General features: G+C 53.2%; 1 protein-coding gene across 22 annotated transcripts in view; it reads right to left on the reverse strand.

Annotated features, from left to right (window-relative positions):
* Positions 1 to 17699, reverse strand: part of Lrrfip1 (LRR binding FLII interacting protein 1) — a 129902-nt gene that overhangs the window by 15486 nt on the left and 96717 nt on the right. For 8 of the 22 annotated variants that reach the window (XM_076865541.2, XM_076865542.2, XM_076865532.2 and 5 more), the window contains 8 exons: positions 15924 to 16001; positions 8682 to 8717; positions 8154 to 8279; positions 6502 to 6573; positions 4712 to 4882; positions 2972 to 3064; positions 1620 to 1712; positions 497 to 589 (listed from right to left, as the gene is read on the reverse strand). In XM_076865541.2, coding sequence (XP_076721656.1) covers positions 497 to 589; positions 1620 to 1712; positions 2972 to 3064; positions 4712 to 4882; positions 6502 to 6573; positions 8154 to 8279; positions 8682 to 8717; positions 15924 to 16001 — 762 coding nt within the window. The remainder of the gene's footprint in view (positions 1 to 496; positions 590 to 1619; positions 1713 to 2971; positions 3065 to 4711; positions 4883 to 6501; positions 6574 to 8153; positions 8280 to 8681; positions 8718 to 15923; positions 16002 to 17699) is intronic. The other 14 variants (XM_076865545.2, XM_076865546.2, XM_076865539.2 and 11 more) reach the window with 6 other exon arrangements.

The following is a 17699-nucleotide window of genomic DNA, read 5'->3' on the forward strand; positions in this document are numbered from 1 at the left end:
TGCCCACTGGGCTTCTACTCTGTCTCAAGCCAGCAGCCGCGGGTCCCTTGACACGGTGTCCAGTATGTGGGCTGTCCTTCTCCCAGGACCAGGAGGGTCTCAGGGTCTCACGCATGGGCCTAACCCCACCACTCAGCCCAGACACTGCTCATCAGGAGAAGTCTATGAGGGGAGGCTTTGTTCCAAGGACACAAGTACATCTTCCAACCTGGAGGAATATTCTAGAAGGCTTACTGATGAGTATGAGGAAAACTCAGGTAACAAAAACAACAAAAAAACCGCCCAGAGCTGAAAACCTGAGCTCCTTCCAAGATCACTTGTGCTTGTGAGCACCTAATGATCCCGATCTGCATTGACTTCATGTGAATCCTCAGGGCAGTGAGACTACGCCTTGCGTGCACCAATGTCACAGTATAGACACAGCTGACACAGTCACAGAAGCCCAGAATTGGCTGTTGCCACCGGGGTATTTTTAAACAGGACTTTGACTTCATACCTTCAATTCCTCTTTCAGCTTGACTATTTCTTCTCTAAGATCATCTCGTTCGCTTCTTATGGAATCAAAGAACTCTTTCTGCCTCTCTAAGGCCTGAGTGTGCAGCGGAGCAGAGAGAAAGAAGACAGGCAAGAAGAGCGGTTACTCAAGGAGCAGCAGCGAGAAGGCGGCTCTACTGTCCACACACTAACCAGCCCAGACATGGACAGATGCTTAAGGAGCAGACAGAACAGGCAGCAAGCATCTGGGCGATGGCCGGGTGCAGGGTGCTAGCGTCTGGAACCTCACGAGCTCGCTCGTGGAAACCACAGGCGGCTTCACGGCCCCGAGCGCTAGCTCGGCCTGCACTCGCACGGCGTTGAAGTCCCCACGAGCAATGCGTTCACTTAACAAAGAACCAAGAGGAGTGCTGAAAAGCCCCCAAATGGGAACTCTTCCGTCATTTTTACACATAGATTATGGGTGTTTGTTGTCCCCGATAAAAGTAAAGCTGTCTGAACACATGCATCTGTGCACAGGCACTCCTAGCTAAGTGCTGCTGGGTGTGTAAAGTGCAGCCAGGGTGCAGTTCACACAGTGGACCTGCAGACACATGGTCACACACCGATAGGCCTTTATCAGGGCTGAGTCATGTGAGTGGCTATTTTTAGAAGCCCTTTGTGACTATGGCTCTGTAGGGTCCCTGTCTTCCTATCTGTCACTGCTGAACGTGGGTGGGCTGCCTCTTTGCAGAGGGAGTGGGTCTCAGGAGGCCACCCTGGGGAGATTTCGATGTAGAACTATGTGGGGTGCAGCTCCTGCTACCCATAGTTTCCTTAAACCCTTCTGAGAAAAAACCCAGGCAAGGCCAAGCAGGGACCTCTGAGAGGTGTGACCTCCAGGCAGTGCCCAGAGGCCTCCCTCACTGTGTCCTGGGCCACTCACCATGTAGCCAGGGAAAGCAGCCATTCCAAATCTTAGTCACTACCAATTTGCTGAGTTAGTGCATGAACTCTGTTCCTGATTTTGTGTCACACGGGGGTTGCATGCACCCACACAAGCTTTTGCAAACCAAACATTCTACAATAACTGTTTGCTAAGCCGCTTGCCCAATTCAACAGATTTTCCAACTTGAGAATCCTACCCCTATCTTTTTGTCTTTCCACTCTATCGTTTCCTGAAGATCAGAAATCTCCCTGATATAACTCTCCTGCTTCTGCTGTAGCTGTCGGATTTCCTGAGGAAAGGAACAGATGGAGAGAAAGCAGGTAAAGGGTCAAGCAGGAAGAAGGGCCCGATGCTGGATACCTGGAGAGCTGAGTCCACAAGGGGCTGTTTCACCTCATCAGCCCTGAGTTCACCAGTATCCGAGGGTTTTCCCTTGCTTTACTCTCAGCTCTAAGAAGTACAGGGAGAAAACTTGCCATGGTGAATTCTCACCCCAAAGTCACCAGTTAAAGTGCTGATTAACTTAAAAATTATAACCCAACCCCATATAGTTGTGCTTTGCTGGACATCGTGGATTCAGTGTGAGAAAGGTATTGTGAGATGACATCTTCACTGTGCAAATACCACAAAGTGGGCTGACACAGAGCAAGATGGCTACAATGACACTAGCTGAGATACTGTGGGACCAGGGTTGTACCTGTGGTGCACTGCTGACTGAAATGTCACGTGGTACATGACTGTATTAGTTTCCTCTTGCTGCTGTAACAAATCACCACAAACTAAATGGCTTAAAACAATATCAATTTATTCTCTTACAGTTCTGGAGACTGGAAGTTCAAAGTGAGTCTTATGGGCTAAAATCAAGGTAGGGGCAGGCCTGTGTTCCTTCCTGGGGGCTCCAGGGGAGATGGTCTTGCCTTTTTCCCCTTCTAGAACCCTTCTAGACATTCCTTGGCCTTGGCTATTCCTCACATCACTCCACTCCCTGCTTGGGTCTGACGTCCCCTACTTTGGCCTCTCCCTGCAAGGACCCTTGTGATCCTATCAGACCCAGCAGTGGCCCTGTTTAACACCCCAAGGCCTTTACCTTAGTCATTTCTGCACAGTCGCTGTGCTGTGTCAGGCAACACACCTACAGCCTCCAGGGATCAGGGTGTGGGCGTCTTTGGCGGGGGTGGAGGGGTGGGGGTGGGCACTGTTCTGTCTGCCACATGTCCCAAATAAGCACACCACCACCAAGAGAATAAGAATCTTCACCCATGAGAGTCACTTCCCTTTAGCATATCACCCTGGTGCTAAATGAGGTCAGGCAGGTGAGACCCTGATCTTACAGGATGAGTGTCCTCTGCCATGTGAGAACACAGCAAGAAGGCCAAGTGGGAGGCCTCATCTGGAACTTCCAGAACCGTGAGAGAGTGAGGCCAGCTCTGGCCTGAGGGAAGCCCGTCTGAGCCAGTCTGAGCCAGTCTGAGCCAGTCTGAGCCAGTCTGAGCTAAAACCAACAAATGTTCCAACTCCAAAAGGAAAGGAAAGGAAACTGCCACCTACCTCCAGCATTTCTTCCCTCTGCCTCAGCGCCTCCTTGACCTCGGCAAACTGGAACTGCAGTACGCTGTGGGCGTGCTTTTCCCGCTCAAACTCCTGCGGGGAGGAAAGGCCTGTTCTGTCACCCTAGCACGTCCCCACGCGTTTCCCTCAGAAGACTGTAAAGTCAACCTGAGGAGTTTCGCAGCTTCCTGGTTCCTCTCTGGGGCCCCAGGGCCATGTGGAGCTGGGATGAGGAGCCCTGCACAGGGCCAGGAGAAAATGATGCTGTGGAAATAGGGGATCCAAGCAGCCTCCTTGCCGACTCCACACCAGAGCTGCCACTCCTCAGACAAGGCGGGAGAGGGCGGAGGGGGCAAGCACAGCGCCTGCAGGGCACCCTGCCCCACGTCCAGCCCCTGCACGAGGCCCAGGCCAGGGACCGGGTCACATGGCTTTTCTGTTCTGCAGCCCACACGGTGGCACAGCCACTACTAATGTCCCTGGATCTGCGTGTGCAGGCTGTTTGGGAAGGGTTCAACTTTGGCAACCCCTGTCCCCATCTTGGGAGCACATTTTAGCACCACCCAGCTTCTCTGGAGTTAGGCTTGAGGGTTTGCGGTCCATTTCATGGGGCCTAAAGGACGGAGGTCTAGGGTTTGAATGCTCTACCGTGCCTGCCAGCACTGGGGCCCACAGCACGCCTCTGTCCACCCCTACCACGTCCTCGGGCCTCATGAGACACTCTCAGAGCTCGGCTGTCAGGAACTGTGTGCAAAATTCCTTTTAGCTTCTAACATGATCCTGTGGCAAAGAAGTAGGCCTTTGAGTTGGTGATGGGACCTTGGTTTTAATACTTGGGATTCTGACCCTACAATCAGTTTAAAAGATGACGATGACATTCACATATTAAATTCTCTGCTCATCTCAGAATACTCTCCAAAGAACTGGATGACATTCTAGGGTTTGATAAACCAGCTAATTCCTACAAATATGAAAAACAAGTATTCCTGGCTGGGTGTGGTGTTGCACACTTATAATCCCAGCTACTCAGGAGGATTCCAAGTTCAAGGTCAGCCTGGGCAACTTAGCTAGACCCTGTCTCAAAAAATTAAAAATAAAAATGTCTGGGGATGTAGCTCAGTGATAGAGCATCACTGGGTTCAACCCTGGTACCATTGAAACAAACAGAACCTAAGTATTCCTTCCTCCTGAAGAACGGCTGGGCTCCACTACCCCAGTAGGTCTACTGTCATTCACTTTAACAGGCTGATCCCAATAACATAAGTTAACAGCAAACCAATTCCAGTGGTTCTTAGTGTGAGTGCAAATGAGACTCTTCTCTGAGCTTAAATAAAGGTATTTAACTCTTAAATGGAGAAACCAGTCTCCCCATCAGCAAAAAATAAATACGATTTTCTTAACACCTTTGATACCTTTAACTATTTCTCTATGGTATTGAGAAGCAACAGAAAATGTATGCCAATAGGAAAATGGAATCATCTAACTGTGCCTTTTCCAAGCCTGTTGGTTCTTTTGCAAGCATGCTTATCCATGGTTAAGATAGCACCTTCCACGCAAAACAACGACCTTCTCTAGTAAAACTGCCTCTGCTTTACGCGTTGAAATGACAGCCAACCTTTCAAGGCACTTGGCAAAGAGCATGGCATGTCTTCAGCTGTTGGAGTTTCCAGGGCCCCTGGCAGCCCGTTCACAGCCCCCGAGCCCCGGCCAGCGCTGTGCTCTGTACACACCACAGCTTACTTTGCTTTTCTCTTCGTACTGCCGCTGAGACTCGGCCAGCTGCTCCTCTAGCTCCAGCAGCGTGTCCTTCAGGTTGTCCACCTGATACATGAAGTTGGTCTTCTCGTTGTCTAGCTGGGCATTGGAAACCATCGCCTTCTTGTATTTCTCTTCCACTTCTGCTAGTGAGTCCTGCAGAAACCGGAGCATAGTTTTTGTGATAAGAAAGTCAAAACAAAGATTAATTTGGTATTCCTTAAAAAAAAAAGCAACACCAAAACTCAGCCTTTAGTGTAGATGTCATTTCTTAGGGAAAATGTGTCACAGTGAGAAGCACATGGCAATTCCACACCCGGAAATCCCCCTTTTCAAGGTGACCAAGTTCTCATTGTGCAGACGATTTGTTTTTGACTCTCTTCTCATTTGGGCAGGAGGAACACAGGGTGCAAGCCAGGGGCCGCTCAGGGGAGCAGCCAGTCTTCCCACCAAGGTGTCAGGGCTGCTCAACAGGTTCCTAAAGTCATCACTGGAGACATGTGGCTGGAATTTGGGAAAGAGCCAGTGGCTGGGGGAGACTAAACCCCACCACAAGCAATGCAGTCACCCCAGTTCTGCCTCACGCACCAGGAAACGATTGACAGTAACTCAGATTTTGACCCATCAGGAAACGAAACAAGGCAGACAAGTCTCACTGGGAAAGTCCTGGAAGGACACAGTTCATCCCAGCCCAGGGAAAGAGGCCAGCAAGAGGAGCTCCCCCCGCACCTGCAGGTCCCAACACATGACTATGGGAAGGTGCTGCCAGAGAGAGGGTGGAGTCACCAGGTGCAAACTGCGCAGGGCTAAAGACAGAGGTGGGGGACACATGGCCAGGAGCAGAGGGTGCCGTGTGGAGCTGCGTGAGGGCCGCGCTGCTGGAGCCCTGCAGGTCAAACCAGGGCAACGCTGTGGGCAGGAACAGTGGTTCCCGTCGCTCGCTCCCATTTTACTTGAGTCAAAAGCCAGAGTCTTGATTTCCTCCCTTTGGAGGAAATAGAGGTGGCAATAAAGAGAACCAGGACTTGGTCATGTGACGTGTGTTGCTTCCTTTGTTGGGTGTCCTTTGACACTGAATTTAGACAATTTTCGGTACTTTCTGAGAGCCAAAAAGGAAGTAACAGATTTACCAGCCCTTGCTTCATCCTAACTGCCCTGAGCTGCCCGGAGGGTTTGCCTGTCACACTCCTTGATGACGCCTCTATGGAACCTCTCACCTACTGTCAAGGGACAGGGCAACCAAGTCTCCTGGGGCACAGTGAAGTAACTCCACGTTCTGAAAGGAGCGTGCACACACTCAGACACAGATTTGGCTACTGCTTCACTTGTGACCACACGGCATGCAAACAGTGCGGATGCTTCAAAGGCATGCGTGTTAGGATGGCCCTGCTGGTGGACGCCAGATGTTCTGAGAAGCAAATCAAGGGAAGCACATTCCCTGTGCTTTCAGAAAGCAAAGGGAACCAAGGACATTCCCCACACTCTGCTGTACCAGAGGGAAATGAGAGACGGGGTGCAAGTCTGGGGTAGGGTGGTGAGTACAAGACCATTGGGCTGTGTGGGTGGCCTTCCCACTGGGGCGCTGCACCTTTGACACTGGGTTCAGACGCTGCATTTGGGAGAAGGGGACACATCATGCAGGCACGCCCGCCACTCCAAGCTCATCCACGGCCTGGGCCTCTTCAGACTGGGTGTGCACCTGGAACTTCTTCTGTGGGATTTTCTGAAGTTAGGGTGGATTAGTACCATGAGCCCACCCTTCTGTAAACTGGTACCTTCATCTCTTTCAGTCCTTGCATGTATTTGCCTTCTACATCCTGAATCTGGTCCTTTAACTCATTGAGTTCCTGGGGGAAATGGCACAGTAGGCAAATGACGTCAAAGGGAAAAATCAGCAGAGATCACACACACCTTAAGCTCAGGCGCCTGAGCAGCGTCTGCTATTCGGTGGTCTAAGTGCACATTTTCTCTTTGAAATGTTAAGGGAAAATAAAATAAACATCAATCTTATAAAGATTAAGATTTAGGTATGTCTCATATTTTTACACTATTTTATAAAATTTGGGTGTACCTTTTATGATGTTATAGTTTTAAAAACTGGAACTTCTGGAAATAGCACCAGCACTCTGCCGCCTACTCAGCAATCCATCCAGGCACTGAGAGACCTGGTTCTGTGCAGGACACAGCAAGGTGCTAGGCGCAGGAGTCGGCAACACTTGCTCTTATGGAGCTCCATGCCTGCCTGCCTGTCTCGTTCACCCCCCAAATCCTGGGGCTTGGGACAGCATCAGCATGAGCCAGACTCTCAGCAAGTCTAGCTTGCTGGACGGATGAACGGTGCTCACAAACTAAGAGCTGAAACAAAACAGGACTGCTCAGAGCTTTACCTCCAGGAGAGAGAGACGGGCTGAGAGGCTACAGTCCCTGTGATCCCAGAGACTTGGGAGGCTGAGGCAGAAGGATTACAAGTTCAAGGCTAGCCTCAGCAACTTGGCAAGAAACTGTCTCAAAAAAAAGGGGGGGAGTTGGAGAGATACCTTAATGGTAAAGTGCCCCTGGGTTCAATCCCAGGACTCCTACCCTCCAAAGAAAATCTGTTCTGGTTTCAGATACTCATAATACATAGACTTTGGAAGGTAATTTCAAGGTAACCCAGTCCAGCCTCCAGTGGATGCTTAAATCCTTCTCTGTCCTCTTGGGCAAACGACATCCAGCTGCTCAGACATCACCAGGGGAGCAGGCCCTCCTTTTAACCAGCTTTGACTATTATAAAGTTCTTCCACAGGAGAAGCCAAGCCCAGCTGCCTTGGCTCCGGTGTCCTGGTTCTGTGCTCTGAAGGACACCAAGCTTGCTTACCTGGTCTGCCCCCTGCAGCCACAATGGCCCTAGGTACTTGAACAAATACCACTAGGTTGTTTCTCTTTTGCTCACAGAGAATGCTACCAAGTGCCTGGCACCCTCCTTGATGCCAGGGATATGTCATATCCACCTTCTAGTGGAAAAAAGTCACTAAGATACAGTGAGGCCTGCGAGGGCACATTATAAATAGAGCGTCAGGGCGCGTTCCAGAGAGATGGAGGGGACACATTCAGAGGCAAGGCTGTGTGCTAGGTTTGGTGTGGTCTGTGAGTAGCCAGCAAGTGTCCAAATACTCCAAAAAACGTAGCAGAACCCAGAGATGAACAACCCCACCAACAGCACGTGGCTGGTAACGAGGGCGTGAGGGTGGGCACACAGTCCGCCCTGGTGGGTGAGATGGGGTCAGGAGACGCCTTCTGCGCTGCCTTTTGCTGTTATGAGACACTGTTTAGGGGAGGCAGTGGAGACAGGACCTCGAAGAAAGATCCAGAGCTTTACAAACACTCCTTTCAGTTGAAGAGGGATCTTCACAAAGGGCCCTTCCTGTCACGGCAGAGCGCCCCTTACCTTGATCTCCCGGATGGATGCCTCCGTGTCAATGGAGATGGAGGTGTCTCCGCTTCCTCTCCGGGAAGATGTTCCCCCCAGGGAGGCCAGCGTGGCTGCAGACAAGCCCGGCATGTTGCGAGACCCCTGCAAAGTGTGAGGTAAGCGTGATGCAGACACAACCCGCCTTCCCGATGGGCCCAAGGGCGCACAGCCCCCCTAACTCCACTCCCGTAGGGGGGCCATCTGTGGGCATGTGGGGAGCAGCACTGAATGGCAGGTTCGCTCCGAGTGCTCGCGGGCACCACGGGCTCTGACTGGCCTAGCTGTGTTGGGCCTCCACTGTCCAACACACACGGCATGTGAACAGGGACCCCGTGGGGACGTGACGCCATGGGGGTGGCCCTCTCTCCTGGCCTTGTCATGCACTGTCCAACGTCTTTACTAAACACCAGGCAACACGCTTTCTTCTCAGTTCCCAAGGGGAGCTCTGGGACCCTCCAGGTTGATGAACAGCGTACGGCAGAGGCTGACAGAGAAATTCCATACCTTCTCAGCAAAATCTTTCTCTGGTCTCTCCTCAACCTATAAAAGAAAATGGACAAATATTAAATACTTCAAAGCATTAAATGGATATGAACTTAGGGGATAAGATGATAAAACAAAACATTAACTTCCTCTGTAAACTAACAACAGCCAAGAATTTGGCTTTGGCCCTCTTTCCTGTTCAGAGGTGGTCTCCTTGAGGCCCCTCTCCTATTTCCCCGTGGGAATCCGGGCGGCAGTGGGGCAGGGAGCATCCTCTGGTGCTACCAGAAGGTGTGCATGGTGTCAAGCCCAGGGCGATGCAGGTCTGCCAGGGCCTCTCGAACACAGGCTGAGGATGGCACTGGGGCTCATCCAACAAGAGACCAAGTCCTCTCTGGCCTGGTGAAGCTCCCCTCCCCGCCTGCTGGGTCCGCACAGGCTGCCCTTATCTTCAGGTGTCCACATTCTTGCTTTTCCCTCTGAGGTCCCTGGTGCTACCTCTGGTAGCCAGAGCATCAGCCAAAGATGCCAAACAGCAAACGCAGGTCACACCCCTGACTCGGCCCATCTGGATGGTGGCTAGAAACGCTGCAGTCACCTCTGCATTTTACACAATGGACAGTTTGGACTGCAGTTCCAGGAATCTTAACTGAGCTCTGTCCAAGGCTGGGCTTATGAACACAGACAGCTCAGAATGATGCTGGTGCAGGGACACCAATGTCCCTCTCTACACAGGTTCTCACAAATGGCACAAGACGGCCTCCTCCAGATGACCACTTCCTATCTGCCCACCATGCATCCTTGCTGGGCCAGAAGACCAGGCCCTCATCATCAGTGCCCAAGAAGAAGGCCCACTGACTGCCACCTTTGTGGCAACTCCTCTCCAAGGGTGAGACACCTGAGACTCAAATAATATGGCAAAGAGTTTTGGTGCAGCAGCCAACCTGGGGATCAAGTGGAATCACCTGGAACCCTCCTTTAATGCAAGGGAGGGAAGCTCCGAGGTTGGCTGCGTGCAGGTTGGTGATGCCCAGGGTCTGCTGCTCCACAGACCCAGGCTCACCCGGGGCTGTCCTGAGGCCTCCTGTGGTCTCACCTGCCTTTCCACACTCCTGGATTCAGCGTGAGCTTTGTGCTCATCTGTCTCCTTAGCACCCTAAGAGCAGAGAGGCCACCGAGTCTCACTCCCCAGCTTGTTGAGTAAGCCCCTGGGCTGGGGCAGGGGCTTCGTTCCTGGAGGTCCCACTGCCCAGGGCATCTCTTCCCACTTAGCCATGGCCACTGTCCTCCAGGGACCAGGCAGAGGCCTGTGTCTCATGATGCTTCCTCTGCAGCTCTCCTCTGATGTCCTTTCAACCCAAGGCTGCGCCATCAGGCCTGGTAAAGACGGTGGCTCTGTAATGACAGGCACTGCGTGCCATGGCCGACGCTTGCCCCGTGTGTCTGAAAGCACACTGGAGTCATTACTTTTCAGATGTGCATGCCACATTGGCCTGACCACTTTTGGGCGTGCTGAGGCAGACCCCAAACCAGATGGTTGTACCTCATCATCTCTGGAAGAGCCCAGAGCCTTGAGCTGTGAGGACGAATTCTCTCCACGTGGGAATGAGAATACTCCTGAAACTTCATCCAAACTAGAATGTCAGGAAGCTGTCTAGCACCTACTCTGCGGGGACCTATTTCCTGAGTCTGCGGAACAGAGGACCAAGACAAGGGTGGCCTAGCTCTGGATGGGGCACAAAGGACCATCTCCACGGGCAGCCGTTGCTCTCTGCGTCACACCCATTCCTTTTCTACTGCTCCTAGCAATAGAGGGGGACTGTGCACCAAGAACCGTCTCCCGACCCGCGGGTTCCCCTACAGAGGCACCCGTGCCTTCAAGGCCCACCCAAGGTGGCTGCTTTTTGCCTTTTTTTTTTTTTTTAAGAATTTCTTGTGAAAAAAAGATGAAGAGGAATGGGTGGCAGACCAATGAAGCTGGCTTTTTGGGGGGCGAGGGGAGGGCCCTTTGTTCTGCATTTTCTCTCTACTTGCTGTGCACATATGCTGTGTTTGTAATTTGTAAAATACCAAACAAGGAATTAAAAAGCCCTAAAACCATAGTGGCTCCTTCTATAAACAAACAAAAAAGTCTTTGCTCTGAGGTGTGCAAAGGACTCAGAATGTGAAAATGGGAGGTATTTTTTAAGTGGAGACCACGCAGGAAAAATATTTTAAATTAAGCTCTCAATGAAAGATATAGAAAACGCATACTTAACTAATCTTTGTTCAGCATATCACAGCAAATTCCACTTTGTTTTCCAAATTAGAAGGGACACACGGATGTCCCAGTGTTCCTCAACACCAGAAATTAACATAGAGCCCAGGGGGACCCAGTTCAGGCCCAGGGAGCCATCACACCACCAGCTCCCACTAGGTGGCAGCCTGTGCCAGGTCTGGGGTCAGGTCAGAGAGAAGCTGTCATGTGGCTGTGCCCTTCCCATAAAGCCCCTGGCACAAAGGGGTAAGTCAAACAGATGGAGCTCTTTTGGAATAAAGCACAACTTTTATCTCTGAAAATTAGAGAATTTTAAAAGCATTCATGGTTGCTGCAGGACCTGGGCTGAGGATGGACCCGGGACCCCTGCAGAACCTTTGCTTTCCTGTGGTGTCTGACACTGGAGGTCAGTGTGGAAAGGCAAACCAACAAACAGGGGTGTGTGCACCTTCCACGTCACCACTGACAGGCAGGGTTGAGAACTACTGGACAGAGCCCCTCCTAAAGAGATTTCAGTGGAAGTTCAGTTCACAGCTGAACTTGCTTTCAAAAACAAGTGCCCTAGAGCAGCACACGGAGTGATCTAGGAATCCCCTTTGCTCAGCGTCCAGATGAGGCCACTTCGCAGGCTTGCCTGGGCATGGCGAGGGCCACAGTGCTTGCCCACTCACCAGTCAGAACGGTTGTGGGCGCCTGTCCTCACACACAGAGACCCCAGCAGAAGGACCAGGCATAGAGGGGACCTTTCCTCATGGTGTCCCACTCTCAGCCAGGCCACACCAACCCCAGGAGGGAAACAGGATCACTGAAGCAATGTCCCTCAAAACAAAGTGGCAGCAGCAGACACCACTCAAGAAACATTCATTTCAGGGCAATTTGAATGGTGGGGTCTCCCGTGGGCCGGGGAGAGTCTGGGTTTTATGTCCAATAGAGTTCACAATATCCGGAGCACTCACCCTGGAACTCCAGGTCCAGGGCCACCTTTCCCCACTGAGTCTGCACACAGGGATCTTGTTTTTCTAGTTCAAATGGGCAGAGACCCGAGTTCACCACACGTTTTCTCTGAATAAATGAGGTGACACATGGGGCCAGGCTCCACTGGGGACATTCCTGATCGATGTTTCAGAAGCGAGGAGCTTTGTGGTGCGGATGTGCTGGCCTCACCAGAGTCCCTCGGCTCGGTGTGGTCCAACCTGGGTCCTGAACACCCAGAGTCCCGCCTCTCCAGGCTCCTGCCTCTCCCCTTGCAGCCTGTGCTTTTCATTTGACAGTGTCTGTCTGCTCCAGTCTGTGTGTCCCATGAGGGTAGGGGCGGGTCTTCACTGGCTGACACTCTGGCCCCATGCCCGGAACATTCCAGGTGCTCAATCAATACCCAAATCACAGCTTCCTCAAGGGCATGCTGGAGAGGCAGAAAACCTGGCACCTGTGCAGAGTGGGAAGTCGTGGGGTGAGGAGTGGCAGTCCCTCTGGGATGGGGTGGCCCCTCCCTGCTTCCTCAGGGACAGAAACCCCGGGGTACCAGCTTCAGGCCTTGACCCTGCTGGTAGACTCTGGGCACCGAGGCACTCTCATTTCCTTGAGGTGGGACAAGCATCATTTGCTTCGTTCTGTACCTTCTCCTGTGGTCTGCACTGCCCCCGGGACTCCCACCCCGCCTTCCTGTCTGATGGGTGAGGCAAGCTCACTGGTGCATGTGCACCTTCCAAACCTGAGTGGGGTCCCTGCCGAGCTTCAGGGCTGCCCTGCCCTGACTTCCCAAGAAGCACCCTGGACCCACCCTGAGGAGACCAGGCCAGGGGTCATGTCCACAGCCTGATGGTGTTGCCTGGACACCTCCAGCCAGCAGAAGCAAATCAACCAGGCCTTTCTGGGGTGGCTGTTCCTAAGGATGTCACTATTCTTTCCATGTGCAGCTCAAGAAAGCTGATGTGAAGGCTGGGGATGTGGCTCAGTGGTTAAGTGCCCTGGGTTCAATCCCCAGTACCAAAACAAAGAAGGAAGGAAGGGAGGGAGGGAGGGAGGGAGGGAGGGAGGGAGGGAGGGAGGGCAGAAAAAGAAAGTTCATGTGGCTGGCCAGAGTTCCAAGTCAGGAATGAAGACTGTGACATCTGAATTGCCCCAGTGCACTTCTGGCTCAGTGTCCCTCCTACAGGCCAGGCTGGAGGGCCACTGGCCTTTGCCATGCAGCCTCCCAGGCACCACCCCTGACCTAGAAGGGCCAGGGAGCCTGGGTACAGCCTTCCAGTCTTCTTCTCACCCACAAGGCTGAACACAACCACCAACACTTTCTGTTGGTCTAGTAGCCCCAAATACACACCTGCCCCCTTACAATGGTGTAGCCTCCTCAGGACACAGAAAACAGAAATGGTGCCATTCAATGTGAGGGGAGCGGTCTTGGAAATGATGCAAGAGTGGCTGGCTTAGTTCTGTCTTCAGATACCAAGGAGATGCTAGTCTCTTGGCCCCACATCCTTGAGATAGACACAGGATACTGTAACTGTGTCCCCTGGGAACTGTCTTCACCATACAGAGGCTCTGACAGTCCCCTACCAGTAGAGGTGCCAGGATGAGGCCAAGGACAGCCCCTCCCATGCATGCCTTGGGATTCTGATCTTTGCTCACTAAATGAGCCAACAGGAGGACTACTGGTCGACCTTTGTGCAAGAGCAATTGACTCACTAAGAAAGAATTGCACTATCTCTCTGATGACCTGAAAACCCAGCACTGGAGAGGCTGGAGCTCCCATCCATGTTTTTTTTTCCAACAACAGCACAGCCCCAGCCCCAAGAGAAGGCTGGGGCTCCAGGTTCGGACTCAACTGGGCCCAGTCCTCCTCTGCCCAAGTCAGAGACTACCCCCCCACCCTCTGTTTAGGGCCATCTACTACACCCATTTTAAAAAAATTTTTTTAGTTGTTGATGGACCTTTATTTTTATTTATCTGTTGGTGCTGAGAATTGAACCCAGTGCCTCATACATGCTAGGCAAGTCCTCTGCCACTGAGCCCCAGCCCCAGCCCAACTATTACACCCATTTTATGGAGTTAATTTTCCACAAATTTAGAAAGCATGCAACAAAGAAATTTGTGTCCTGTTTGTCTTTCTAGTCAAAGTGACTATACGGTGCCATTATTTTGAAACTTCATCATGATGCTGGAATAAATCCAAACAAAATTTCTAATGATGTCAAATAATCAGGACTTATGATTCCCATGTGTCACCTGATTACACCAGGTAGAGGGGCACGGAAGGTGTTTGGGATTCTTTGAAAGTGAAGCTACTCCCCATCAATTGAAAATCTCCTATTTTTTTCCTCCCAAAACTGAGTGTTTAAGAGAGTACTCTACATAAGGAGAGTGATGCTACATGAAATTTATCGTGGAAAACCTTTGTTCTCTCTGAGATAAGTTCAGGTATGTTTTGCTGCCACAGAGCACGAGACACCCAGTGCGACAACCCAAGCTCGCAGGTGGACACCTGCAGGCCGTGGTGAGCAGGGCCGCCCAGCCCCCCAGCAGGCCTTGGCGAGCAGGGCCCCCCAGCCCCCCAGCAGGCCGTGGTGAGCAGGGCCCCCCAGCATGGCAGCGACCTGCCTGCAGTGCAACAAGAGGCTGCCAGGTTTTAACAAGGAAGTTGCGCGAGGCTGAAGAGGGGACATCTCTGGGAGAGACTCAGCCAGGAGCGGGGCCTCGAGTTTCTGTGGCACCTGAAGCCACGTGCTCAGTGCACGGGTCTGACTCCTTCAAGCACGTGGCTTCTAGGCCAGCAGTGGGTCAGACTCCCCTATGACACCAGGTGGCAGGGTACGTGTGTGTGCGACTCACACGGGGCCGTCCCCCTGTCCACCAGGCACGGGCCTCCGCTCTAACTCCTGCTCCTTCTGAGCTCTCGTCCTTTCTAGGCCACGAGACGTGGCTGCCTGCCAGTGATGAAGGGCATTCGGCCTCGCACCACGGGAACTGGGCTGTGCAGGGAATTGGGGCTGCTTGACTAGGCCGTGGGGCTCAGAGCTGCCAGGGACCCCACAGGCTCCTCCGACCGAGGGAGCCATCCTGGTGTGAACCCCACAGCTGTGAAGGTCTAAGGCTGCTTCAAAACAAGCCACCCGGCAGCACCACACTGGGAAACATGGACCACAGCGAGGGACACTGATGCCCTCGGGGCCTCAGTCCCACGGCTACTTTGCTACCAGGAGCAGGGCCTGGGTTTCAGGCACCAACACAGGGCAGCACGGTGCTACGTGACTAAGTTGAGGGCCACATTAAGCTTCTCTGAGGCTAGTGGTCTGAATACAAGTGAGAGGAAGAGAGCGGCCTGGCCGTCTGCCCTTCTCCACAGGGCTCGCCAGCCACCGGGGGCCCCTGGCCCCGGTAAGAGGATGATCAAGCAGCCTCAAATGAAGCCTCAGATCTGGTGAGACCGAGTCTGCAGCTGTGAAGACCCCGGGCAACCCACACTAAGGACACTTAACAAGGGGAGGGCCAGCCACAGGCCCTTGCTTCCTGAAGCCAGGCCAGCTGTGCTGAGCCACAGACAGTGTGCCGTGAAGGACCGACAGGCGGGTGAACACTGGGCAGGGGCACCGCAGGTCTGCACTGGCTCCTGAAAACCACTGGTTCCAACCACTGGTGACATTTCAAAGGAAACATGAAGGCAGTCCTTCAAAAATTTAAAGGAAAACCCAGCACACCCCGCACATGGCTATGTTCTGCCTTCTACCGTCCAGGGTTCCCCTCGGGAACTCCCACGTCTAGGCATGGTCAGCAGTTTCTTACATTTATGGTCCGTGAGAAATTCAGCAACACAACCTGATGCCCCTAACAGTAGCCAAATGTGGACCGGTTTCCCTCAATCCTGGTTTTACTTAAGCCTGAAATGAAACATGGAGAGGTCTTCGGCCTTCCTCCCATGCTGGCTCTGAAGACAAGGGTCACTTGTAAAGGACAGAGAAGTGCAGGACGAGGGCAGGAGGAGACAGGAGGCAAGGGCAGCAGGGGCAACTTACCACAGGGCTGGCCCGCGCCGAGCTGGCCCTGGAGGAGGCACGGGAGCCGGAGTTGAGGTGGCCACTGTACTCTGAGGGCTAGCCGTCGCCGCAGGACACACAGATAGAGACAAGGAACAGGGTCAGCCATGAGGCAATGAGCATGGAGGCCGCTGGAAGCACACTTGTTAGTCGCAGAGCTGGCCCACGCAGGGCAGAGGAAGAGAGGCTGGTTAGGGAGCAACCGCACTGGGAAAGGAACCAGGCCTGGCACAGCCAACAGCGCCCACTGATAGGAGGAATAGATGGCCACATCCCAAGATCACAGAGCCCTCAGGAAGGAGCAGTGACACCGAGTGTCCGCCACGCCTCGCCTGTGCACAGAGCACGGGTGGTGGGAGGGGCTGAGGGCCTAAGCCGCCTTCCGCAGGAGCTGAGGACGAGGACAGGGCGCTTAGCGCCGACCTAGGGAGGAGTCTGCTTCTCTATTTTCCACATGGAAACAAAGTAAGACTCAGGTTAGTTCAGAGCTTGCCCGTGGCGTTCTCAGAGTGCCAGGTTGCCGCCCGGGGCCTGCGCGGGTCTCTGCCTGCCTACCCACCCATCATCTCCAACCCTCTCCCAGTCCCGGGAAGGACCGCGCCGGCGACAGCGCAGCGCAGTCTGTAGCTGTGGCCTCTCAGCTCTGCCTTGGAGCCAGTCTTAGACACATTCCATGTTTTTCAAAAAAGTGCTTCCCCTCTCTGCAGAAGGCAGGGCTGGGCAAGGCCGGGCATGGACACCACTTAGGGCTACAAGCACCGAGCAGAGCCTGACGTGTCATGAAGTAGACCTTCAGGACAGCCCACGGCCCCTCCACTACAGCGCTGGCCACCTCCCCTGCGCCAGGTACTCGACCCTCCTCTCTATGGGAGGTCCGCGGGAATCGTGCTCATCATAGGCCTAAGGAACCCTAGATCTTCAGTCTCATCTCAAACAGCACCTCTCAGTTTGCCTGTCTCCTCAGCAGGACACACCGGCCCTCCACCCCTGCAGAGTCCGTGTCCAGTCTGTTCACAAATGAACCTCCAGTGAGCAGGTGAGGACTGTCACAATCAGTACTTGGTGAATGAAGGATTCCAACTGTTGACCATCAAACATTAATTGGAAGAATTAAATCTCTCGCAGGGCCGAGGCCAGCAGGGCCAGGTTCCCCAGACCCGTTTACCCATGCTTACTTCTTTATGGGAAAAACGAGCAACACTGGGCAACACCGCTGTGTGGGCACCGTGTGGGACACACCCCACACAGCTGGCACAGGGGAGGTTCCCCACGGTGAGGACAGAGGTTCACTGGCACGGCCGGCTGGGAGCTCAACGTAACGGAAATCCCTGAAGTCAGCCCATTAAGGCAGAATTCTTTTGCCTCCCAGTTTACAGACACGAGGGAGGGGAACTTCCGACAGACAAACCCGACTACGTTCCATGCTCTCTGCACCTGGCTTATGGCGCCACAGGTCAGGCGACTGCTCCAGGGCTTACTGCAGGCCCAGTTCCCCAGGCAGAAGGGTTCCTGGGGCAGATGGCCCAACCTGAGCAAGCTACCAGCCTGTCTCCAGGACCTGTGCCCCCTCACGTGGGAGTCGTGTGACTGGGGGTGGGGCACTAATGTAAGTCAGAAAGCCGAGTGTGAATCCTGCCTCTGCCTCTTGTTGTTGCCCATGTGGCTCTCATCTGACAGGACCAGACAGAGGGCCAAGGATGAAAAAGAGGTTGTCTCTGAGCTTGGGCTTGTCTCTGCAGGCTTCCCAGCTCCAGG

Source organism: Callospermophilus lateralis, chromosome 9 (genome assembly GCF_048772815.1).
Source record: "Callospermophilus lateralis isolate mCalLat2 chromosome 9, mCalLat2.hap1, whole genome shotgun sequence".
Classification (NCBI taxonomy): Eukaryota; Metazoa; Chordata; class Mammalia; order Rodentia; family Sciuridae; genus Callospermophilus; species Callospermophilus lateralis.